The sequence below is a fragment of the Coenobita brevimanus genome, chromosome 78 (assembly GCF_032717465.1).
Source record: "Coenobita brevimanus isolate Jiangsu-jjx chromosome 78, ASM3271746v2, whole genome shotgun sequence".
Classification (NCBI taxonomy): Eukaryota; Metazoa; Arthropoda; class Malacostraca; order Decapoda; family Coenobitidae; genus Coenobita; species Coenobita brevimanus.
Window position 1 is genome coordinate 4,360,895 of NC_137031.1, and position 27,495 is coordinate 4,388,389.

At 43.3% G+C, this 27,495-nt stretch overlaps 1 protein-coding gene across 1 annotated transcript in view; it reads left to right on the plus strand.

Annotated features, from left to right (window-relative positions):
- Nucleotides 1–27,495, plus strand: part of LOC145408641 (organic cation transporter protein-like) — a 60,889-nt gene that overhangs the window by 19,541 nt on the left and 13,853 nt on the right. The window contains exons 3-4 of the mRNA XM_080279326.1: nt 15,654–15,765; nt 24,151–24,254. Coding sequence (XP_080135452.1) covers nt 15,654–15,765; nt 24,151–24,254 — 216 coding nt within the window. The remainder of the gene's footprint in view (nt 1–15,653; nt 15,766–24,150; nt 24,255–27,495) is intronic.

The window sequence follows — 27,495 nt, forward strand, 5'->3', positions numbered from 1 at the left end:
ATTCACATAGCTCCTACTCATACTCATTTATTTCCACAGTATTGAGTTGGAAATTCGATGTTGTATGCTGAGGTTTGCCTGTGACAGCTGTTAACCACCACAAGCACCAGGCCATGGAATTTCCTGAGTAATATCGTCCATCAACACAGAACTAGAATTATCAAGAGATCTTCAATCAACCCTGCATTTTTCTTCCGAGATCGACTTTTGTATCGACACACCTCTACGATCTGTATCAAGTGGGTAAAATTATACTTACTCATTTCTTCTCAGTGCTAAAATTAGCTATATTAAACTTTTTACTTATTTCCATATATACACTTATACACTCACTATCTATCATTTATTTCAACTTATTTACTCATCTATTTTGTTAGGACATAAATAAACAAAAGGCGTATTTCATAACACCATATCTTAATGACAGGAATATTTTTGCCACCACCCACGTTAATACCAGATGACACACAATTAGCCACAACAACAGACTCACAATTAGGAGAGCACCAAGGCAACACACCCCTTGTACAAACCTCACCACAAATTAAAGACCAAGAAATAAATACTACAGATTCAGATGATGAGTGGGAAACCCCCTCTGACGTAGCAAAGACTTTGTCGCTGACTTGCACACGTATGCCAATATACTTAACAGGGTTCACCGGTCCGGTCGTACATATTCCACCATTCCCTCACACAACGATAAACACGTCCAAGTTGAAATAACAGAGCAAACAGTGAAAATGAATCAAGAAATAAATACCGCTGATCTAACAACCACACCTCAAGTGTTTGTGTATCACGAGGATAAAACTGCCCCAAAATTCTCTGGCACAGACAAAGATCGCATTGATGTCATTTCATTAGTCAGTCAGTGCGAACAAATGTTCATCAAGCGCCACATACTAGATGAACAAGAGAAAATTGCTATTTTTTCATCTTGCGTAAGCCAGCAAGCAATTTATTGCGATCGGATAAGCTCCGTAAGGCTAGGACAGATGATGAATTTAAAACTGAATTTTTGAAGAAATTTTCTGGAGGTATGAACATCTTGCCAGGTATAATTCCAGAATTACATAAAATTGTAGATCTTGTAAGGGAGCACACTACAAACCATGTGCTCAGTGAAATAACTGCTGATGTCTCCACAATCAAAAGAACATTGTTAGTTACTTTGGAAAACTCGAATTGGATAACAGATGATGGAAAAATGTCCCCAGACCTCGTCATGGACATCATTGGTTATGTAGCTGCCTTGTGTAAATTACCTGATAGGACCCTTAAGATCGCCAAGACGATCGCGTACACCCCAGGCATGTGCTTACTAGCCTTAATGAACAAGGTAGAGATGCAATGCAGTAAAGCAGGTATGGTCGACACACCCGCACATTCTAGTAGAATGAGGGTACCTGAGACAGTATCAGCTGTGAAAACATCTACACTGACACCAAACAGAGAACAAAATCGATCGCGACCCGAAAGCAGGCAGAGCAAACAACCAAATCTGACGAGGGCTGGATCACAGACACCAGGCTACAGGCAGTTTCATAAGTTTTCGCGCAGCCCGAGCAGGTCTCGCACCAAAAACAACACTACTTATGGGAAGTCACCTCATAGGTCACAGTCAAGGGATAGGTCCATTCTATGTCATTAATGTGCAAAACCAGGACACACAAGGTATGAATGCTTTATCAAAGCAAAAGAGGACAAACAAAAGACACAAGGATTTGGTCCTTACTGTAGGCATCATAGATACCAAGGGCACTGGACCAGTGATTGCAAAACAATAGAAAAAATTGTGTCCATGTTCAAATCGGGGGAAGACCAAGTCATGACAAAAAACGAACAAACGTAAAGAAAAGCAAGTCTAAAATTCACATAGGAGGCATGTTGGGAAATGAGTGTATCTTGATACCAGTGGTATGTGAGTATCAAAACGTTTCCTTATTTTTAGATACAGGCTCTCCAGTGAACTTAATAACACATGAAGAAATAAATAGAATTCTTAAAAATAAGAAGAAAGTAACTTTTCTGGATGAAGCTGATTTAGATTTATACACAGTAGATGGAAAACAAATTACAGTGAAATGTATGATAAGATTAAATATCAGTTTCACAAAGACTACAAGATCATTCTCTGCATTTTTCTATATCGTTGAAAACTTAGCAATTAAAGCTCATATGTTACTGGGCTTAAGATCCATGAGAGCAGAGAACATAACTATACTCCCACAAATGAATGGAATAGACTTTGACAATGAATTCATAGAGGAAATACCTTCAGAGCCCTCACTGATTGGTAAAAGAGAGCCAAAAAGAATTGGTAATATTAAAGGCTTAAACAAACATACACAAACAGATGAGTGTATAGATCCACTCCCACCACCAGCCCCATCATCCAGAATTAGTGACCCAGATAACAGTACTGATTTATCAATTTTTCCAGCCCATCTCACTTATGATTTAGTTATACCACCTAATTCCTACATGAAAGTTACCATAAAGAGCAAATTACGGAATAGTACTGTTCTTGTCTTAGAAGAATTATGTAAAGTAAAGGGATTGTCAGTAGAAAACGCATTATGTCATATGAACGACGAAGGGCAAACTCAGATATTCATAATTAATCACATGAATGGGGAAGTTCAGTTGAAAAAGGGGACTTGCATAGTTAATACTGAAAAATGTCCTGCCCCTGTGAAGGAAATAGTTATAGCTGGAGTGACAAATGAGATAAAATCTACGGATAGAGAAAGAATAAAAGAGAATTTAATTCACTCAGGTGAATTTGATGAAGAAAATGATTTGTTAACCCTGCTGGAAACACACAGGGACACCGTAGCATTACCCGGAGAACAATTAAGGTGTACTAACTTGATTAATCACATGATTAATGTGCACCCAGAAACACCACCAATTTTCGTACCAGCTTACCGCATACCACACTCCCAACGTACACTTGCAAATCAGTATGTCGATGGAATGTTAAAACTTGGAATTATTGAGCCTTCAGTCTCCCCGTGGAATGCCCCATTATTCTTCGTGCCCAAACGAAATGGAGAAATGCGTGCGGTAGTAGATTACCGTAAACTAAATAATCACACAATCCCAGACAGATTTCCCATGCCATTGCTAAGCTACGTTCTACAGAATATTGTTCCTGAGAATAACATATTCTCAACCATCGATCTCCTAAACGGCTATTATCAGATTCCGGTTTCGGAGGAGTCACGTAAATACATTGCCTTTTCCACAAACAGAGGCCATTATCAATATACAAGAATGCCAATGGGACTGAGGACAGCCCCAGGCACATTCCAGCGTCTTATGAATTACGTATTGTCCGGAATTTTAGGACAAGGAATATTTGTTTATCTTGACGATATTATAATCGTAACGAAGAATATTAAGGATCATCTCAGGAAATTAGACTTACTCTTACAAAAGCTTAGTGATGCTGGTTTAAAAATTAAACTTTCTAAATGCAAATTTTGCTTTAAGGAAATAAATTTCTTAGGCCACAAATTAAGTTCTAATGGTATTCACACCACTGATGACAAAACACAGGCAGTGAGAGAGTTTCCTGAACCCACTACGACTGACGAACTTAGACAATTTTTAGGTCTGGCTGGGTACTATAGGTCATTCGTACCACAGTTCTCTCATATAGCCTTTCCTCTATTCCAACTACTCAAAAAAGATGCTGTATTCCAATGGGAAGAAGAACAAAAAAGGGCATTTAACAATCTACAAATTAAACTAACAAATGCACCTTGTTTAGCATATCCAGATTACACAAAATCATTTCTTATTTGTACAGACGCATCAGTTAAAGGATTAGGGGCTGTACTGATGCAGGAAGATAAAAGAGGAAAAAATCAACCAATTGCATTTGCCAGCAGACAAACAAGAGTTGCAGAGAAAAATTATTGCACTACAGACTTAGAGGCACTTGCAGTGGTTTTTGCATTACAAAAGTTTCGAGATTTGGGTTATGGTTACGAAATCCACTTATTAACCGACCATAAACCACTGGTGGGTATGTTTAAAGAAAAACTCCTTTCTGGGAGGAGAGCAAGATGGAAATGCACAGTTGAAAACTACAATGTACAAATTCATTATATACAAGGTAAAATGAACATAGTAGCTGACGCATTATTTAGGAACCCGAACACAATTCAGGTCGCGGCATTAGATCTCAAAGGAAATATCCCGAACCACGATGATATCGCAAAGGCACAAAGACTTGACCCAATATGGTCTAAAGTTATATACAAGTTAGAAAGTGGAGATGACATACAATTACCCAAACTGCATGTCCCACTTGAACAATTCACAATGGTCAATAATACACTATACAAGATTAACTCTAAACAACCAAAACGCCAAAGAAATTCTAACCAGTTGTTAGTACCTAATGACATGATACCCCAAGTATTACGAACGATACACGATAGCCCACATGCAGGACATCCTGGAAAGGATAAGACATTCAACCAAGCCCAGCTGTTATATTACTGGCCTTCATTACGAAAAGATATAAACAATCATATAGTCAGATGCGAATCATGTGCGAAACACAAAGGATACCCAATCACACCTGCACCGATGGGTAATTACCCTGTACCACATCAACCATGGGACGTTGTCGCTGTTGATTTACTGAAGATGCCATTATCATACAATAATAACCTATACTTATTCATAGCAACGGATCATTTTTCCCGTTATGTCATTTTATCTCCAATTAAAGATAAGACAGCAGAGACAGTAGCTAATGCAATAACAGATAATGTAATATGTCGCTTTACTACCCCAATGGTACTAATAAGTGATAATGGAGGAGAATTTAATTCTGAGATCTTACAAGAAATATGTAAACAATACAACATCAAAAAGGTTAACGTTTTAGCCTATCACCCAGCATCGAATGGGTTCGTAGAGAGACAAAATAAAAAAGTACTAGATGTCCTACGACACATCTAGTGTCGTAGCACATGATTGGATTCCCAGAGTAGAAGCCTCAATTAATGTATCTATAAATAAATCCATAGGTGACACACCACATTTCATTATATATGGAACACATAAAAAACTACCATATGAGTTCCTAGAGGGTGACAGTATGCCCATATACAATTACTATGATTACTCTAAACTCCGTTTACGTGAATTCCAGGACATACACAAGAGAGTCAAAAGACAATTAACGATGTCTAAGGAAGAAATGACGGAGGCATTTAACAAGAAGGCAAGAGAGTCACCTATCAGCTTAGGAGACATTGTTTATGGTATCATTCATACGAGAGACAATAAATTATCCCCAAAATTTGAGGGCCCATACAGAGTAATTAACATAAAAGCAAACAAAGTTTTAATCAAGTCACTGTCAAGTGGCGAAGAGAAACAAGTTCATATTGACCATTTAAAACGAGTTTCAAGGGAATTATCCAATAATTATTCAGCATCGGATACAACCGAACAGGATAACGTACCTCAAGAAACCAAGCAAGAAAACAACAATGATTACAAAAAGAAATTAAGGTCATATACCAAACAATCGAACATAGGTGCAACTGTTCCAATAAAATCTACAGTACATCATTTACGAGAATTAAATATCGATTTAAACTCCTTCTATAAATGAAATAACAATCAACCGTAACGCACATCATCATTATCATCGACCACACCATGACCATATTAGGAAATTAATAGATTTTTTTTTTTCGGTAGGTTACTATGAAGGACCTTATGCTCTGGATTCTCCTCTACGTAGCAAGAGGATATGCGCACTTAGACCCCCAACACATAGTACGACAAGGATGCCTCATAGCTCCAACGGCCACGACTACAATCGTTAAGGACGTCATGAGTACTGAAATAAGTCTAGATTACTTGTATGAATTACCTACTTATCTAGACAAACTTGCGAAGCCTATGCGAACTCTGGACTTCATGATAGGAAACTATGTTTCACAAGCACATAACACAAAGGAAGTGAATGAAATGGTAAAGTTAGCGAAATGGAAACTAGAACAGGCAAAGTCAACTATGCTCATCATGATCCAAGATCTCCCATCTTATGGAACGGAGGTACTGAGCGACAGGAACAACATCACACATACTCGCCAAAAGCGCGGTTTGTTCGACCTGGGTTCTTGGGAACATCTTTGGATTGGCTACAGAGGATGACCTTAAAGAAATAAACAACAAATTTAATAAAATAGCTCAGATACTAACATACCAAGATAAATTCATCACAGGACAGAACCCAGCAATGAAGACAATTGTGAAAAATCTGAAAAAGGCAGAAAACATAGCTCTCGAGAGTGTAGATAAAATAAATGAAATGGAAGGAAACATTACACTTTTTCAACACTTCTCCATCATCACAGAACATATTGACACGATTCTACTACAATTAGACAACACTAGAGATCGTTTCAGGGCACTTATGCAAGGAATTTCGAATGCTGGTGATGGCAAGATCACAATTGACTTACTTCCAGTTCATGAGCTACGTCAGATAATTAGTCAAGGCATATATAAACATAAATTGAAGCCGTTGTTCCGCAGTAGGGAATTCATGCAATATTATCCATATTTAGAAGCAACACTAACACCAACATCAGTAGCAGTTCATGTACCATTCATAACTGAAGACCTGTTCACAGTATACCAAATACATCCCTTCCCCAATAAAAATAACAACACTTTGGTCATCATCAACATCAACACAGACACCGAACTCATCATGGTCTCCAAGAGACAGGACACTGTCACTTTCGCAAGTGAATCAACGATTGAACGAAAGTGCCGCACATCCTTACATGCTGTTCATCTTTGTCCTGCATACATTTTCACGTTTCAGCCTACTGATACAGTCCCTTGTGAAATGGCTATCATCAGAAATGACAATATTCATAATCATTGCAACTTCACTTTTGCTCCAGATAAACTTGTACACCATCAACGCATCGGACACTCACAGGTTTTTTTATTTCACTCATAACACATCAGTTTACATAGTCTGTCCAGATATACCACCATCTCATACTTCAGCCTCAGGATTATACATAGCACCAGACTACTGTGCGGTATTTACACCAGCCATGTCTACTTTATCCACCATCAATCACTACGCCATTCTCAGTCATACAAACATTTCCACCCACTGCCTGATATGGACTTAAACATGAGCACAAGTATTAAGTTAACTTCACCTAAGTTTGAAACTATGCAGCTGATCAATGAAACAATGAAGCCCTGGGAAGATTTGAGTTTGAGTATGTTCAACCCATATTATGTGTATAACCCAGCACCTACTGTCTTCATAATCTTCTGCATTGTATTTGCAGTACTGCTGTTCGCAGTGCACAGAATGCATGCAAGAATTGCAAATTTGGAGTCAGTATTTAGTGGGGGGAGAGTTAACATCCAAGTTAACCCCCCTGAATGAAGTGTACATATTTTGTATATAGTATTATATATATATATATATATATCTATATATATATATATATATATATATATATATATATATATATATATATAAAAAATAAGAATGGCTCATGTATGGCATACCAGTACCATTATCTTTAAATGAAATATTAATAACTCTTACCATAATCTTAATTTTAAACTTTTTTTTTTCTTGCATGTATGCATTTCACTACAATAACCCAAGTACATACTGTATTACAGTTAAATAGTTTACTCTTAATGCATTTATTCAAATATGTATACAACTTGTTTAAAATGTAATATTACTGGATAATTGCTATTTACTATGAATGTTATATGTATACAATATTATAATCAATATTATGTATTAATAGATTAGCATATGTCAATGTTAATTGCTGTCGGAGGACCTTCAGCGGAGTGGCCGAGCAATGTTATGAGTCCATATTATATTTACAAATCATAATAGATAGATAGATTAATAGACAGATAGACTTCTATGCGAGCCTGGGAAAGGGAAAGGATCTTGCAAGTTAACTGAGGAAATGCTGATGACAGATTAGGAAGTAGCAATGGCAGGAGATGATGCGGGTAGTGTGTCAGCGAGATAGCAGGGGAACAAAGCCTAATGACATACACACATACTCACACACAGGTTTCTGGAACCCAACCACAGTGTAACACACGTGACACGACCCCTGTTTCACCAGAATTTAGGAAAGAGAGCTCAGAAGGAGGCTAGCGATTGAACCGACACGTAGTGGAGAGAGTGAACAAGAGAAGAGGGGCTCAACTAGACTTACTTATTATATTGTCTCTGTAAGACATACCCTGCTCAACTTAGATTTCTCAGAAAATAATAAATGAAGATCAACTTTTTGTATTCATCTTTAATTCCTACTACAAGAAATCGAGAGTGAGAACTAAACCACAAAACTTCTCTACCAGTAACTACAAAGTCCTTTTTGTGGCAGAAGAAATAGCTACAGAGCCATCAGAATAGAAAAGAGGAGGGAAGGATGATGAGGTGAAGTTGTTAGAAAGGTTTTTGGCAAGGTGCCAAAAGGAGCGGAAAGAATTTGAGTTGGAGAGTTGAGAGCATTTAGTATGGATGAAATTATTTTTAGAAGAGCGAAGAACAGACTTAGCACGATTCCGGGCAGAAACGTATAAAAGATGTGATTCAGGGGTGGGTTGGCTCTGGTACCTTTTATAGGCCCTCTCCTTGTTGCTGACAGCATTAGAACAAGCGTGATTAAATCAAGGCTTTCTTGCATTAGTCAGAGGATATGAGAAAGGAATGTATGTTTCCATGCCCATGAGAATAATCTGCGTAATGCGCAAGGCACACCCAGATGGCTCCCGGCCATGGAAGCAATAATCATTCCATGGAAAATCAAAGAAGTACTGCATGAGGGCCTCCCAATCTGCAGCTCGAAAATGCCACAGATGTCGTTTCTTTGGAGGGTCCACAGGCCGTACCGGAGCTATAGGACAGGTTAAAGTGATAAGGTTGTGATCGAAGGAGCCCAACGGAGAGAAAAGATTAACAGTGTAAGCAGAAGGATTAGTAGTAAGGAAGAGGTCAAGTACGTTGGAGCTCTCTCCAAGGCGGTCAGGAATACGGATAGGGTGCTGTAGAAGCTGCTCTAGGTCATTAAGGATAGAAAAGGTGTAAGCTAGTTCACCAGGTGGATCAGTGAAAGGAGAGGAGAGCCAAAGGTGGTGGTGAACGTTGAAATCTCCCAGAATGGAGGTTTCAGAGAAAGGAGAAATGGACAGAATGTGTTCCATCGTAGAAGTAAGATAGTCAAAGAATTTTTGATAGTCAGTAGAATTAGGAGATAAGTAAACAGCGCAGATATATTTAGTCAGAGAATGACAGGAAAGCCGAAGCCAGTATGTAGAGAATTCAGAAGAATAGGGTTCAGGAACACGAGAACAAGATAGGTCGTTGTGTGCATATATGCAACAACCACCTTTGGCTTTGAAATGAGTATAGAGAAAGTAGGAAGATACAGAAAAGGATTTGCTGTCAGTTGCCTCAGACAGCTGAGTCTCAGTTAGAAAAAGAAGGTGAGGTTTACAGAAGGACAGGTGGTGCTCAACAGAGTGAAAGTTAGAGGAAAGGCCGCAAATGTTGCAGAAATGAAGAAGAAGAGAGTCAGACAGTGGTTCCTGGCAGCTCAAGTCATCACCGGGAGAGGGGCGGAAGGTGGGGGCATTTATGTTCCCCCCCCCCTGGGGACTATGTGTAGTGCTGCCATGACTTTTTTTTTTAATTTTGGAAAAGGAAGTGTAGTGTGTACTGTGCATGTAGTTTGGTGTTGATAGTTAGAGAAACTTGTATTGGGGAGCATGCTGGCCTACTCTCTGTGTTACTAAGACACTGAAATACTAAGACACTGAAAAAGTTGAGCAAAGGGGGATGGTCGGAATCTAATCCCGAGGGCTGATGAAACGGGAGCTTCAGCTCTCCCTGTCATCAGCTTTCCATCCACCTTGGGAGTACTTCCCTGCTTGACTGGTGCTACAGTCTACTCTTCATGCAATCGCCGACATTCCCCTACCCCAAGATGTCCACAAAGTCCGGGCCTTCCTGGGCCTTACTTCATATCACCAACGATTCGTTAAGGGGTTCGCTGATACCACCAAACCTCTCTATGAACTGACCCGGAAGGGGGAACCCTTTACCTGGACCAATGAATGACAGGAAGCATCTCAGGAACTGAAGCACAAGCTCACTACTGCCCCAATCGTCGCCTTCCCGAACTACACCCTACCCTTCTGACTATGTACGGATGTTTCCCTGATAGCCATCAATGCTGTCCTTGCACAAGTGCAAGGAGGACGAGAGCACATCATCGCCTGCATCAGCCACACCCTAAATCAGACGGATCGGAACTATGCCGCCACCAAGCGGGAGTGCCTGGGCATCATCTGGGCCATGGAGCATTTCCGGGCCTATCTTTTCGGGACCCACGTCACGATTAACACTGACCACCAGTTGCTCCAATGGCTCCACTAGTCTGACACTCACAACACCCAGCTTATCAGATGGAGGGAGACCTTAGAAGAATTCGACTATGAGATCTCCTATCACCCCGGCAAACTCCACACTAATGCCAACGCACTCTCCCATCTCCCCATCCATGCACTCCAGACTGGATTGGAACTCCTTGCCCAGTAGTGCAACAAAGACTGGCCACCCTGGATCCCACCCCACTTGTTCACCAAGCTCCAACAGCAGGGCAACCATTTATTCACCCCGTTGGGGCACATCGTCCTCGCCCCCAACACCGCCCTCGATGCCATGAAACTCCTCCACTCCAACAACGAGATCCACCTCGGGACAAAAAGGCTCCTCCAAATTTTCAACGATATTTATTGGACCCTCAACCCCTCCCAACTAGCCAAGCAGATCACCCAATCCTGTTGGGCATGTGCACTGGGCAAGGACATCACCCGCACCTCTGGCCCTTCAGGGAGCATTACTGCCCACAAACCCTGGCAGCTGCTGTCTGTGGACGTGGTAGTGCCCTTGCCACCTAAGGCATGCTACCGATATATCATCACCTTTGTCGATACCTACTCCAAATTCCTCAATGTGTGCCCAACCAAAGAACACCACACCTTGGCCATAGCCGATACCCTAGTCCACTATGTCTTTCCTTATTTTGGAATCCCTCAGGCCCTGCACCCGGACAACGCCCCCGAATTCACAAGCACCATCTGTTAGGAGCTAGCTGACTTACATCTCCCACTCCTCCCCGTATTGGCCACAAGGAAACGGAATTGGTGAAAGGAGCCACCGTACCCTTATGAATCAAGTACGGGCCCGAATCGAGGAAACGAAAAATGAACACTGGCCATCCCACGTTAAAATCATCCAATGGGGTATGAACTTCTGCCCCAGGGGAGACAGCATCTCCCCTCATGAGCACACGTTTGGGAAAGCTCCTCTCCTCCTTCCCCTACAATGACACCTGCAGCAACCTTCTACTCCTCCCACGTCCGATCCCTTTCACCACCTCAAGAGACGACACTCACCACCTCCAACACGGCCTAGACCTCCAACCTGATGCTGCCGCCTCCAACCCCTACAAGCCAGGTGACACTCTGATGGTGGCGAAGCTACCAGTTCCCCACAAGCTTGCCATGTGCTTCATGTACCCCTACACCATCACCCACATTCCCAACCCCTACCAAGTGACTATAGACTACAATAACACTCCCCACACCTACAGAAATTATCATCTCCACCCCTTCCGTACTCCCGCCTCTTCCCCCATTTACCCCACCCACCCCAACACCTCCCCACCATCCCTCGCCACCTCAGGCTCCCCTTCCAATTCCTACAATTGCTATGTCACTCCCTCCTCCTCCCTCCCCTCCTCCCCCCTCCCCATCATTGCCGACGTCTCCCCTGATCACATCACATCTCACCTCACTGCCACCCTCACCAATGCCCCAACCCCCCCCACCTCTCCATCGCCTCCTTCCCCCGCTGCCTCACCCACCCCCTGCCCACCAACCCCCACCCCAGCAACACCCACATCACCCAAGATCACGAAGCCCTCACCTGCACACACACTGCCCCCTACCACTGCTGCCCCCGCACCATCACCCCAAACTCCCTCACCCATCCCCACCATCCCCCACACCACATCATGCATGACCATAGCAACGTGAAACCATTCGCCTGCATCACCGCCCACACCAACCCTCAGAACCAGTCACCCACTTGGGCTGCATTTCACACCCTCCCACCAGATACACTGCCACCCCATCCCCCAACCCTCACTCCCACCCCAACATCCAACTACCCCGAGCCCTCCCACTCCTAACACAACTCCTATCACCCTCATGATACACCAGGCTCAACCTTCTCCTACCTCTATCCCCAGGGAGAACCTATGCGCAATGCCCTGTCAAAAAACCACCACCACATCCCCACTTGCCAGCACTCAGCCAAGGCTCCTAACAAGACAACAACCTCCAGCCATGAAAGTAAGACACGCCATCTGGCCACCAGCCTTCAGGGAGAAGCACCGCATCCGCAGGCCACATCACCTACTCATGCTCCTCCAAATAGCTGCCCAACCATCCACCCTCTTCCTCACCTGCGCCCCACACAGAAACAAAGACAGAATGACTGAACACTGGACCACCCTACTACAATACCTGACGCCAGCTCACGACACCAACACCACGAAGACTTACTACCTCCAAGCACAGGAACGTGACTCTTCCCACCTCGACAGTGGTGAAATAACAACATCCAGCAGCAGCACGACACACCCAGGAGGCGACAACGGAGAGTTAATCGGAGCGCAGGACGTCTGTGCTGTATGGGCGCAAGTCCCAAATAGCCACGTGCCTCCACTCCCCGGAACCAGCCTGACCTGAACACCTCAGCCCAGGCGCGTTACCCTCTCACCAGTCTGGCCTGCATCAGGACTGGGGTGGAGCTGAACCTTACACTCATACAGCACAGAGATGGCCTCCAGCTGCTCATAACAGGAGACGGCCTCCAGCCACTCCACCTTAGAGACAGCTTCCAGCCACTCCGCCCTAGAGATGGCCTCCAGCCGCTCCACCTGGACCACCCACTCCACCGGCAGAACCTGTGACGGCCTCCAGCCGCGGAGGGCACAACACTGGCAATGGCCTCCATCTGCGCCCGCAGACGGGAGATGGCCTCCAGCCGCTCCACGCCTGCATGTTGCCCTTCATACGGGACTCAGGTGACAGCCTCCAGCTGCACCTCATCTGTGGTCCCATCATGAAGTCGGACCCTGGTGATGGCCTCCTGCCGCACCGACAGGGTAGGGATGGCCTCCAGCCACCCTCCTGTCGCCCAAGGGACCTCAGTGATGGCCTCGAGCAGTGCCAGGGAAGGAAGCTACCAAAGCCGCTTCTCCCCCTGTGACTTCGCAATGCCCTTCCTCCTCCAGCTGTAGCAGAGATGAGTGTGGCAGTCCCCAGATGGAGAGTTCCACGTTAGTGGACTGTTGGCAAGGCCCTGTGTTATCCCCAGGGCTATTCTCTCTGCAACCAGTGCCCGAGGAAGATCTGACCCTGACAGACCCCTCCCTGGGACAATGCTGCAGCCCTGCCCTGACGGTGGAGCACCAGGAAGGGAACCACAGCCTCCGGGATCCCGACGGGGCTCCCCAGCTCCCGGCCAAAACGACATCGCTCTTCCACCAGGCCGCTCTCCCACAGGACCCGTGCCCTGTGGGTCAGACCCCTGTTCACCGCCCCTAGCACGAGGGGCCCCTCACCATGCCGAGCTACAGTCTGCAGAAGCAGACGACACCCACCCTTCCCCAAGAATGAGTGCCCCAGTGTGTTTGTAAGTGACTTATAGTGACCTACAGTGCCAGCAGAAAACGTGAAAGCTCACATCCAGTGTAACAGTGGCAAGACATACCTAACCTCCCCCCCACTTGTGATTGTGCCAAGTTGTTGTGAACGTTATTTCTCCCCCCCTCTCCCACAGTGATCAGATCCAGACTCGGTAAGACTCCTAGAACGCATGCATAAGAGTGAATCAATGAATGCCCATAGAACCAGGGGCCACTGAAGTGAGAAACTGTGTACAGTGGAATATCCAGATCTAAACTCCCACCCTTAACTTTATGGCACTGGAACAGAGCCAGTGAATTGTTACTACATGTACTCACCCTGATATAATGCCTATTGTGTCTATCCCGTATCCTGTCAGATACACTCAACCAGATCAGTAGCCTAGGGATTGATGTAACATAAATATTGTGAGATTGTCTGCCCGTTCCTGTAATTAAGAATTTGTGAATATACGAGTAGGTTGTTGCCCAGAGTTTTTATGCCCTGTTCCACTTATGTTTGTGTTCTAGCCCCAGTCTAGAAAAGAACCTAACTATAAGCCAGGCGTTTCTAGGACGGGAAGCAGCCCTAAAAACACCTCTCATATCACATACATACATACATACATCACTTACATCATTTCAACTCCGATATATGTACTGTACAGTAAATTATTCAACGCTGACCTGCCAACAATAAAAATTTCTTATGTGGTTTTCTGTTTTCTGAAGGCGAGTGCAGACGTGTGAATTATTAATGTAGATCGCGTTGTTTAAGGCTTTAAAAATTCTACCTTCTTGTTCCTTCAGACACCCCTTTATCTCTTAAGGCTGTCCTCTCACTTCCATATCTTTTTATTATTAGACTTATTTTTATACCTTTGCTTCCTGTTTCTTTCTCTCTCTCTCTCTCTCTCTCTCTCTCTCTCTCTCTCTCCCTTGAAGCTTATCGTACATGTACAGCGTACGATACTTCTGTCCATTTTTCCTGCATCTTTTTTCCCTTCCTTTATACAGCCTTTTTTTTCTCTTCCGCTTATGTCATTTTATCATTCTCTGCCATCAACGTAATTTCTTTGTATATATTTCCCCTGACATTCTGTTCCAAACATTCCTCTGCCTCCCTCCCCCCTCCCCATTTCTTTTCTCTGTCTCTAACATTCCACTTTCTTCTTTCTCTTAAAATCGAGTAACGTTTCCTTTGTTTTCATTTTTTGATTCCTTCATGCCGATGACTTATTTTTAATATCTGTAGCTACTAGGAAATTCTGTATCGCTTCAGAGAACACATTAGTCTTGGTGGGATTGATGATGGATGTATCTTTTGACAAGCCACTCCACGGCTGAATAAAACTGACATGAAGAAGCTTAGAATTATCTTTAAGAAGCGTCACTGTAGTAATTGCGATATTTATTTTTCTAGTCCCCCCCTTTTGTCTGTTTCTCCCATTATTAAGGGATTTGGACAAGAAGGAGATTATGGCTATTTTTTGCAAAGTATACAAGACAGAGTACTTCACAACACTCAGAATTCTGCAATAACAGTTTGAGTGCTGATGATATATCTCAGAGAACGAAGAGCTACCAAAAGAAAAAGAAAAAATAATCACCGTATTTAAATGATGAAATATATGATAGTCCTCTGTGAACTCTTTGCCTATATCCTGTCGCTGCCTAAATGCCAAAGGTTATTTTATATATAGTTGGTTTAATGAAGGACTATCTAACTCTTCTTCCACAGAGACTGAAGGTTGTATAGCCCCTTGGTTCACCTTGATAAATACTGCTTGGGCTTATGGCAGTAGAGATAGCCTAAATGCAACTCTGCCATTTCAGAAACAACTGCCGCTACTACAAGAATGACACTGAAGGAGGCGTATTTGAGGAGAAGGCCTGCAGTGACTGGATATATGACAACTCCATATACACCCTCACGCTCACCTCCCAGGTACTACACACTCTTCATTACACATTAAACATGCCCATGATAATCTCCGTGTATACTGGATATAGTTTTTGTGATTCAGTTACCGAGAGTTTTCTTCCTTGTACTAATGCAGGCGTATACATATATGACAGAACTTGTAAACATTTATTTCATTTTTTGCAACTTTTTACTGTAGTACAGTCAAAAACAGAGTTCATTTATTGTTCTATGGTTCCACTATGTCTACTTTGTACATAAGGCATGTCCATTTCTTTCTCCTTAATGCATCGTACTAGAGAATCACCTATGGGGAGAAAAACATATCGATCCTTCCTCAGTTTAAGAAATATTAGCCAACAGAGGTAAGTTAGCAGTAGCAGAGGTGAAATCTTTGGTGATCTTTTGTACCTGATTTACATAATAAACCCTCCCAGGCACGTTAACGCGAATCACGATCTTTCTGGTTTGGCATAAATGCACAATGATGCGAATCACATGAAAAAGCAGAACAAAACGCCATCAAAAGAAAAGTTTTCAGCCGATTTGCACCAAATTTGGAAGCTTTCTAGTCAGCGCGTCCCTCTTCTGAGGTAAACACTTGGGAACACTGTAGAGCCTTCTCGGAGCCTGACCATAGCGAGAAACCTCAGTACCTCAGAAGGAGTCAGGCTGTAAGCCCCTATGGACTGAGTGTAATAATATATTATTTCTGAGCATATTTTGAAGTGATTTTGTCAATGGAACATAGATATATATCTTGAGAAGAAATGGTGCCCGTTATCAGTCATTAAGCCTAGGGGCAAGATGTGTGTTCACTGTAGTGGGGTTTCACCACTCTGCCTCCCCTGGTCACTATGTTGTGACTACATTTACACATATAGTGAAGCCAATGCCTAAACTGTATAGTGTGTGAAAGCCATAGTGGCTTGCTTTGTGATATATTGGAACTGGCATGTGTTACGTAAGCCAAAGCCATAGTGTGGAATGAGGCAGGTGTTGCCTGTACGCAGTAGTCAGGAAGGGATTATTAAAAGCATTTAGGGATGGAATTTGATAGTGATATTGTATATGCATATGAATTTGTCTGAACTATAAGGCCAACATGCTGCAAGTGTTCGTGAAGGAGTGTGGTGTGTGCCAATATAGCAGTATGTTATAAATCTCGAGGCGAAGCTGCTGCGTCACGGTCATGTTGTACCGTAGTAAGGAACATAAATAATTGCCGAGGTAAGGTTGGAATCATCGTGGTAGTCATTCTTTATGTCAATTCATACGGAAATACATATGTAAATTGAGCTGAAAGTGTTCGTGAAGGGATAATTTTAGGGTGTGTAGTGTATGTTAGTGATACCTTAGTGCCAGGTGTGTGGGGACGAAAGGACACCTAGAAACCACAGACGTCATTGAACAGGTACTGTAACTTGCTAAGACGTTTAGTGAGAACTTACACTTTATGTACAATGGACGTGAAATGTGCAGCGTGTATTCGTTGTGGGATATTGTAGGTGCATAGCATAGGTTAGCGATACCTTAGCAGCAGGTGTGCGGGGATGTAAAGACGCCGTGCAATGACAGACGTCATTGAACAGGTACTGTAACTTGCTAAGACATTTAGTGAGAACTTATACTTTCTGTACAATGAACGTGAAATGTGCAGCGAGTGTCCATGAAGGAATTCTGTGGGTGCATAGCATAGGTTGGCGATACCTTAGTGGCAGTGTGCGGGGACGTAAGGACGCCTACTGTAGGAACCATGGACGTCATTGAACAAGTACTGTAATTTGCTAAGACATATAGTGAAAACTTATACTTTATGTACAATGAACATGAAATGTGCAGCGGGTGTCCGTGAAGGAATACTGTGGGTGCATAGCATAGGTTAGCGATACGTTAGCGGCGGGTGTGCAGGGACGTAAGGACGCCTAGGAACCACGGACATCATTGAACAGGTGCTGTAAACTTGCTAAGACATTTAGTGAGAACTTATACTTTATGTACAATGAACGTGAAATGTGCAGTGAGTGATGATTGCGGGATATTGTGGGTGAGTAGCATACAGTAGGTTAGCGATACCTTAGCAGCAGGTGTGCGGGGATGTAAGGAGGCCTAGGAACCATGGACGTCATTGAATAGGTATTGTAACTTGCTAAGACATTTAGTGAAAACTTATACTTTATGTACAATGAACGTGCAATGTGCAGCAAATGTCCGTGAAGGAACTCTGTGGATGCGTAGTGTAGGTAAGCGATACCTTAGCGGCAGGTGTGTGGGGACATGAGGACGCTTAGCACCCTCGTGCGTAATTGAACAGGTACTGTAATTTGCTACGACATCTGTTGATTATTTATGATTTATATAAAATGTTTGTGATATGTGTCACGAGTGTTCGTTGTGGGATATTGTGGGTGTGTAGCATACGTCAGCGATACCTTAGCAGCTGGTGTGCAGGTGACGTAAGGACGCCGGGCAATGATGGACGTCAGTGGACAGGTACTGTACCTTGCTAAGACAATTGTTGATTATTTATGATAATTTTTGTGATATAATATGTCATGAGTGCTCGTCAAGAGATAGTATCATGTGTTGGGGGAACCTTGGCGAAAGAGGAAAATATATATATATATAGGGCCTATATATATATATATATATATATATATATATATATATATATATATATATATATATATATATATATATATATATATATATATATATATATATATATATATATCTATATATATATATATATATATATATATATATATAAATATATATATATATATATATATATATATATATATATATATATATATGTGTGTGTGTGTGTGTGTGTGTTTGTGTGTGGCACACACCCACGGACGACAGTGGACAGGTATTACACTGTGCAAAGACACTGAAAAGTTATCGTTTATGTGAACTGTTCATAAATGGTGCAACGATTAGCCATATGAAAAGATATAACATCACTTGTGTAGTGCTACTCTCAATGGAAGGTGTTGCATGACAGTGAAAAATATCTCTTGTTTTTCAGCTGCGAACCTAAAGCTCATATTGGACTTTGTGTGTGTCATGCTTGCCACAGTGAAGAAGAAGGGTTTGTCTTCTGAGAGGTGGCAGAAGGCTCTCTTCGAGGAGGAGACCGAGAGCGAGGAGGAGGAGCAGCTGAGCGATGCTTCAAATGGGGAGGTCTGGGATGATGTCCCGCGCTATTCCCACTGGGAGGCTTTGCCCCGACCCCTACCACCAAGGGAGCAGAATCCACCACCAGTCTCGGGACCATCAGCCCAGCCATCGTCTTCACTTGGATGACAGGCATCGCATTTGCTCAGACCTCTCGCTTCAGCAGCCATCACGGTCTCTCACTTCTAGCCTCAAGTTCCCCCTTGGCGGAGCCCATGTCACTGGTAGCAGGGCCTAGTTACATGACACTGGTACCTGCATGCGGTGCAGTGTCTGCAGTGCATTTGGTGAAGGATGTGACTGTGTCGTTGTCCCCTGCCCAGTTGACAAGGGCACTGTCTCCGACAGCATTCATACCCCCCCACGTTTTGCAGCAGCAAGAGGCAGCCTTTTCACTGTCATTGTCGGAGCCTTCACCACCTTGACAAGGCTGGCGTGGTCCATGGCCCGGCTATGGGGGGTGGCCAAGGGGAGGCTGAGGAGGCAGGAGGATGTCAGTAGGCCGACTCACTGCCACCACTGCGGGCTCATGGCCTTTGGTTCTTCTTCCTTGCATTAAAAAAAAAAAAAAAGGTTCCTGGGGCTCTACTTCTTCAGGGGGGTGGTCAATTTGCCGACCATCAGGCACTACTGTATCCATAACTACCCCTTTTTCCAGCGAGTGATGAGTGAGAGGCATTTCAGGGCCATCCTGGACCATTTCCATGCCTTTAACTCACTTGCTATACCCCAGGACAATCACGATCGGCTCATCAGGGTTTGCACGGTGATGGAGTACCTCCTTCAACAGTTCCAGGACACATACCTACCCGAGTAGCACCTCAGCCTGGACAAGGGCTAGCTGGTGTGGAAGGGGTGCCTCAGCTTCTGCGTCTGCAACCCCATGAAGCCCTCAAAGTACTCCATCAAGTTTTATATCCTGGTTGAGACTTCCTCGGGGTTCATCTGGAACTTTGAGGTGTATGTGGGGCAGAAGGAGGTGCTGGAGACCACCATTTGGAGCCTCGTAGAACCGCTAAAAGATCAGGGATACAAAGTTTACATGGACAACTATTATAATTCTGTATCCCTGTGTGAACACCTCTTCAGTGCAGGAACCGATGTGTGTGGGACCCTACACCTGGCAAGAGGAGCACCAAAGTGTCTGCAGGACATTGCCAGGACCAAGAACCTGCCAGAGGGGGGCATGGCAGCAATGCACAAGGTCAACATGATGGTGTTGCTGTGGAAGGACAAGCACATCGTCAACATGGTCTCCACCTTCCACAGCACAAGCACTGTCCAGAAGCAGGTTCGAGGGAAGACCAGGGATCCTGACGCGCGGACAACCTATGTCTAGAAGACCACGGGCAAGCCCATTGTGGTGGAGGACTACAACTGAAACATGGGTGGGGTGGACCACTTCGACCTGATGGTCCAGTATTACCCCATCCAGCAGTGAACCGTGAAATGGACCAAGAAGATCGCCTTTTATTTCATCCAGATGGCCGTTTTCAACGTGTTCACCCTGTACAAGAAGGCTCACGTGGGTCAGTCAGTCTGCTGGAATTTGTCGAGGAGATAGTTAACAAGCTCCTCCACTTTGATGAAGCAGAGTGGCCCACTTCAGGGTACGTCATCCACCATGCCCCTGACCTTCCAACCCGGCGGCAGCAGCACCAGCACAGGTGCCAGCACCACCCTCTGCTGGGCCAGCACCGTCTCCTGGACCAGCACCAGAACAGATGCCAACACCACTATCTCAAAGAGAAGGATCAGCACTGGAGCCAATCCCACCATCGCCTGCAGGACCAGAACGGATGCCGAGACGACCATCTGCAGTAGTTTCTGGTCCGTTGGGAGAACCTGCTGCCACTGCCATGCCCGGCCTTGCAACTGCACCTCCAGGACGACAGGACTGGGGAAGACTAGGAGGACATCCAACTAAGCATCGGAGAGTCATCAACAACAGAGTGCAGCTGGATCACAGACTGGGAGAGGATCCCCAACTGGAGGAGGCTTCAGTGCTCCCTGTGTGCCCTGGCGAAGGCAAAGAGAGTCACATGTCACATGTGCCCTGTTTGTTATGTGCTGCTTTGCGTGGGTGAATGCTTCGAACGGCACCATACCAAGCAAAGTATTCCCTAGTGGAGCATACACACACACACACACACACTCACACTCACACACACACACACACACACACACACACACACACACACACACACACACACACACACTACATAACTCCTCACGTTCAAAGCCCACAAGGTCTGCAGCTCAACACCCCTGGAGGAAGAGAGTTTTCCAAATTTTGTTGATTTCTATATTGACCCATGATCAATACCCCTACATTTTTCACACAGATAACCATTTTCTTCTATATATTACACATATGACAGAAAGTACAGCTTCATTAGCAGTAACTAGAAAAAAGTAGTGTTCATGTCTAGTAGGTTATAAAACAACCCTTGAAGATTTTACAGTCTGTACATAAAAAAAAAAAAGAAGAAGAAAAAGGCTTTGGGAGCATAGTCTTCAGGCAAAGGGGGGGGGGGGAAGACTGTTTTTATTTTCAAGCTTGAAGTAAAACTAGGTAGCGATTTGAAGAGTAATCTAGCTTTGACATCCTATTACTTGAAAACTATTGTACGTATCAACTTCCTGTAAGAACCATGATAAAGATCAGTGAATTATATGTATGTTCATTACCAAAATATAAGCCTTTGGGAGCATATTTTGTAGGAAGAGGTGGGGGAAGAGAGTGTGTTTTTTTTTTTTCTCGCTTGCGGTAAAAGTAGCAAGGGCTTGGAGAAGTAATCTCACTTTGTCGGCGAATTACTCGAAAATTATTGGACGTATCGATTTCCTGTAAGAACAATGATAAAGAGCAGTAAATTCTACATATGTACAGTACATAACAATGTAATATGTATGATAAAAAGTCGTTGTTACCTAGACGGGAATACAGTGTTTGCTGTGTGTTCATGACAAAAGTGCCGCATGGGCGTGAGTACCCAGTCGTTTTTTGTGAATTTCTCGGAAACTATGAGGCCTATCAAAAAACGGTGGTTACCATGAGAAAGTTCATGAATTTCTACACAACATTAAGAAATAAAAAAATAAGGTGTATAAGAAAAGTTTTGTGGTAGAGCTGCCTGTACAAAAATCATTTATTTTATGGCTTTCAGTTTTTGGCTATTTTCTCGAAAACTACAAATCGTATCACAACCGGATATTTTTCTGTTGAAAGCTGACGAAATTCCCTATCAAAATTTCTAATAACATTTTTCGGTATGATGGAAAGCATTCGAATGGTGATGTTGGGAAGTGGGAATGGCGTTGCAAAATGTTTATTCACTGCCGCCTAATGTAGTTTTATTTATTTATTTTTTTGTGCTTACCAGCTAGAACAAACATCGACGAATAAGATGATATAGGTTTCATGGAAGTACTGAGGTTTGGGTAGCGACAATAAGGCGAGAATACGTGTTTTCAGCGGCGCGTGGGCGAGCTGGCCGGGTGGCCAGTCGAGTAAAATCATGTGCTGTGAAACTTACTGAAACTTATGCGTGCGCGAGAGGGTAAATATGACAGATTCTTACTACCGTAAAGGATAACATATAATTTTTCATTATTAGCTAATTGGTTTTGTGATACTTGTCTTGGAAATCCCTCTTAATTTATGTACGAACAGTGCCGCATGTTCATTATATATATATATATATATATATATATATATATATATATATATATATATATATATATATATATATATATATATATATATGGACAAAGCTATGCTGTTGCAACCTTCCAACTGACAAAACACATACCCCCCCATCTCCCTGCACACCTAACTAAGCACATAACTGCCCTTACCTCCCCCAGCCTTGGGTTAACAAATAGGCATTATAACTTAAAAATTGCAGTAATTTGTCCATGATCACAATGAAGTTATGAGCAAATCTGATGAAATTATGACTTGTGCTTTTTTTTCGTTTAGGCAGCCATTTTTTATGATTACATCATAGCTACAGTCATGAAACTTCATACAAAAATGGATATTCATATAAGGACTTGTCATTACAATTTCTGCCTCGTAGGTGTAATAATTGCAATGTTATAACAGAGAAATGCATTGGGCCCTTCAGATTTCTTGCGCAGGTTGCATTGAAATCCCCGAGAATTACATGTGTTTTCTTTTTCATTTTCTTTATATATATATATATATATATATATATATATATATATATATATATATATATATATAAGTACTTAAGAAGCAGCATTCTATCTATGACAGTAAAAGGCACAAGTTCACTATGAGACAAATAACTATGTGAAATTTCATGACTCTATAGCGAATACTTTCTGAGTTCTGGCCCAAAATCAAAATCTCTACTCCACCTATTGTTGTTGGTCCCAGTGATAACAGTACCCTCCTCTGACTTCGTCAGGTGGAGGGTAAAAATTCATTGGGCCTTTCAGATTCCTTGCACAGGTTGCATTGAAATCTCTGTGATTTTTCTTTTACTTTTTGATTATTATATAAAAAAAAAAAAAATACTTAAGACTCAGCATTCTACCTATCAAAAGGCACCGTTCACTATAAGACACATAACTATGTGAAATTTCATGACTCTATGGTGAATTCTTTCTGAGTTCTGACCCGGAAAGGAAATCTTTATGCCACCTATTTTTGTTCATCTCAGTGATAGTAAAAGCCTCCTCTGACTTCATCAGATGGAGGGTAAAAATGTATATACAGAGTGGTCCATAATTGGCATTCCACTAGAGACTCAAATGGCGGTATCGTACGTGTTGTGGGGACGGCTTGGTATGTCAGAGTGAGCACGGTTGTGACAGTGGAAGAAGGATGTGAATAAATGATGCAGGGTAGAGAGCAATAATGCTGACTTAACCGAACCCGCAACACACGAGAAATCACCCGGTAGAGTGGTAAAAGGAGCGTTATATATGGACCACACTGTATATATAAGGTATTAATAACGTACAGTACAGTGGATTTGTGGTACTGGAGAGGGACGCCTTCAGGTGTCAGCACCAATATGGCTGCTTCTACAAACGTACCCCAGCTTCCTCCCTACCCACTGAAAGGGGGATTGCGGACTGCAAAAGGGCAGCATTAGCCTGCAGTCCACTGGCTTTACATCCACATGAGCCAGAGGTTGCAGGTTGCAGCTACTAATACTATAGGTGATTTGTGTCCCCCTCTTCCGTCAGTTCGATCTGGTGTGCTCCAGAGAGTACATCCGAGCCACCTACCACAGCCTCTACATGTTTGGCACCTTCTTCGGGGCACCCATCAACGGCCTCATGTCAGACAGGTTGGCTCATGGTTCCACGTCAAGCTTTACTTATTTATTGTACAGTTGCGGACATATCAAACAGAAACACCCCTTCCACCAGCGAGGTGGTGTAATGCTCTCCGCATCTGGTAACACTGAAAGCTATGGAACTTCACCAGGTTTCGTTCGGTCACTTGGACGAACCGAACACGGTGATCATTGCCGCCGTGCGCAGTTTTTGGTGGTATATAAACGATGTGCCACCTGACAATATACTGATAATAACAACGTTTTGTGAATATGGTAATAAAATAATATTACACCATACATATTCATGTTTTAATCACATTAAACACTCAGGTTTGGTAAGTGTGACTTTCAACAAATTTCACGGATCAAAAAAATTATTTGCATTCCCGCACCTATCATAATGATTACAAAATTACCGTGACCCCCCTCCTCCCTGGCTGTGAATCTGAAACTGGTAGACCTCTTTAATATATGCAATTTCATAAGACGGGGCGCCACAGGAGAAGGCATGGTGGGTGCCTGGGAGACAGAAGGAGGGAGGTGGGTGAGCGGGAGGGGACTGGTGGGAGTGGGACTCTGCAAGAGATGAGTTATGGGGTAATGGAGAGTGGACTGTGGCAAGAAACTAAGATGTGGTGGATAAATGATACCCTGGTGACATGGTGCCCAATCTGCTATAGTTTAACGTTGATTATGGAATTTGATAGTCAGGCCGTTAAACGTTATGTAGTCTACCAGCATTTTTTTTTTTTTAATGCTAGGAAGAAGGAACCAAAGGCCACAAGCCGCATTCTTTGTATATCGTCCATAGGATGACCAACTCCCCACGGGGTGGCACATCACTCACACCCTGCATTATTAGTGTATGGTGACGACTATATCATCACATGGTGATATATGAAATGCCCCTAGAATGTTTGCATGATGTCACACCTGTTGGGTTGTCGTAAGGGATTATTCCCCCGAGCTAGATCTTGATAGATCATATAGCCCTGCTAGGTGACAGGAGAGAGCTACCTCTCCAGCGAGGTAGCTAGCTGGGCAGGAAGCAAACGTCACACCTGTTGTCACTGTGACTGGGAGCTATTCTTGTTACGTTTACGTAGCAACATCATGGATGACGACTGTAATATCGAAAACAGAGAGGGGGAAAGGAATTTTCTCTTGCCACAATAAATAATAGTTAACAGTAATGACTCGTGCCTATGGTTCTCGGTAATACCAGCATGGCACCAATGTAAACGAAAACGTGATTTACCATGGGGGGAAGGGATGGACTATGTTCCAGAACATAGAGTGGGCTAATAAGTGGGTAGAGAGATGCCTTAACAGCTGTATTACATGATCTTTATGTCGGATCACTGCAGACCCCATACTAAGAGAGTAAATCGTGGTATGACGGACGTGTAACTTAAGAAATCTGATTCACAACCTCAATATCCAGTTCCCTGTTCGCCCATCCCTCTTCCCGACACTGCGTGAACTCAGACATGAGTACAGACGGGGAGGGGAGATGGCCTTAATGACTACTATACCATGAACAGGGGATCACATGGTTATACATTAACGACACTGGTTCACAAGTCCTCCTTCATGGATTGCAATATACACCGTTACTCAGCCAGGGCAACAGCTCCATGTTAGGAGACTTCTGAGATGTGTGGCTTAATAGTTGCTTTCCGTGAACAGAGCAATGGTCCTCGTATTCGTCTTAATCCTGTCAGTTGCATACAATGTGAACGCTACTCGGTTGTTTAGCATAACAAAACACATTGCAGATAAAGCGTGTGTTTGCATTTAATACAAATGATTTCTGTAACTAATCGCATATTTGATGTAATATGCACGTGCTCAGACTCGATAACTACAAACATTACAACCTTGTTCCACCATTATTGGCTCGAGGATTTGTGAAGGAGTTCTTGGGGCATACGACAGTTGCTCAAAATGAACCTAAATATAACAAATAACCACTGGCAATGTGTAAAATCAACAGCCAAACACGGCATACAGAAACGGTAAGATAAACCTGGGTTAAGTAAATCCACCTTTATTTTACACTGGTGCCATACACATATTAATGAGAACCATAGGGATCATCAATATGGTCAGACTGTTCATATTTATTGGTGATAGAGGAAAAATCTACACAGGAATATCCTTACTTTGTTTGCGATATCAGTCGTCATCCATGATGATACTATTTAATAGGCTACGAGAGTAATTCCCGATCACTATGACAACAGCTGCAACATCTGACAGACTGTAGGGACGTATCATATATTTGCACATTAACAAATAGTCATCCTTCCATCCAGCATCCAGTCCTACGTTGCCCCATGAGGTGCGTAGAAGCCCGGGGTCAGGGAAGTTGGTCCTGACATTTAAGATGAGAGTGACCAGCCCCACTCATCCCTGAGTGGCATTACGTAAGCAATGAACCCCAACCATTCCTTGGATATAAATCTTCACCGGCTCAATCCGATTGGAGCGCCGGAGTTACCCACTAAACCACTAGGAGCCAAAATTTGGTTATACGGTTACCACCCAGCGTAGTAAATGGTTTCCTGGTGTACAGGAAACCATTTGGCTTGTCACTCAGTGTAAAGTCACCCACAGGCAGAAGGAAGAGGAAAGAATGAAGGAATGAAAGACAAGAGGGAGTGTAAAGTCACCCATAGGCAGAAGGACGAGGAAAGAATGAAGGAAAGACAAGAGGATGGAAGGAATGAAGGATGGAAGAGAGGAAAGGGTAGACACCCGAGAGCAGCACTACATCGAGTGAGTGGATGGTGAGCTCCCCACCCTACCAACAGTCACCATACTAACAAATAGTCACCATACTCAAAATACAGGAGTACTGAACCACCCAGTGGAAAGTGTGTCGCAAATTGTTACAAACCATGACGGTCAGTTACAACACGTGGCAACGTCAACATAATGTTTCATGGTCTGACTGAAATTCCATTTTCTCCATAAAATAATTACCTAGTCCAGTCATCACCTTGCAATCTATCTCTCCCACTGTAGCTCCTGTCGTCTATCAAAGTCCACCGTCCCCTACCCCATCACCCCTTTCTTTTAGCCTCCAGTACAACTACTACTGCCCCCCTGCTTACACACATCCCCCCTCCTGTCTCCCAGGTCCCCCATCCCCACCCTGTCAGAGGTCTACCAGTGTCACGATCATGGTATGGAGGATGGGCGTCACGATAATTCACTGTTCAGTGAAAGTTGTGGGACAGCTATT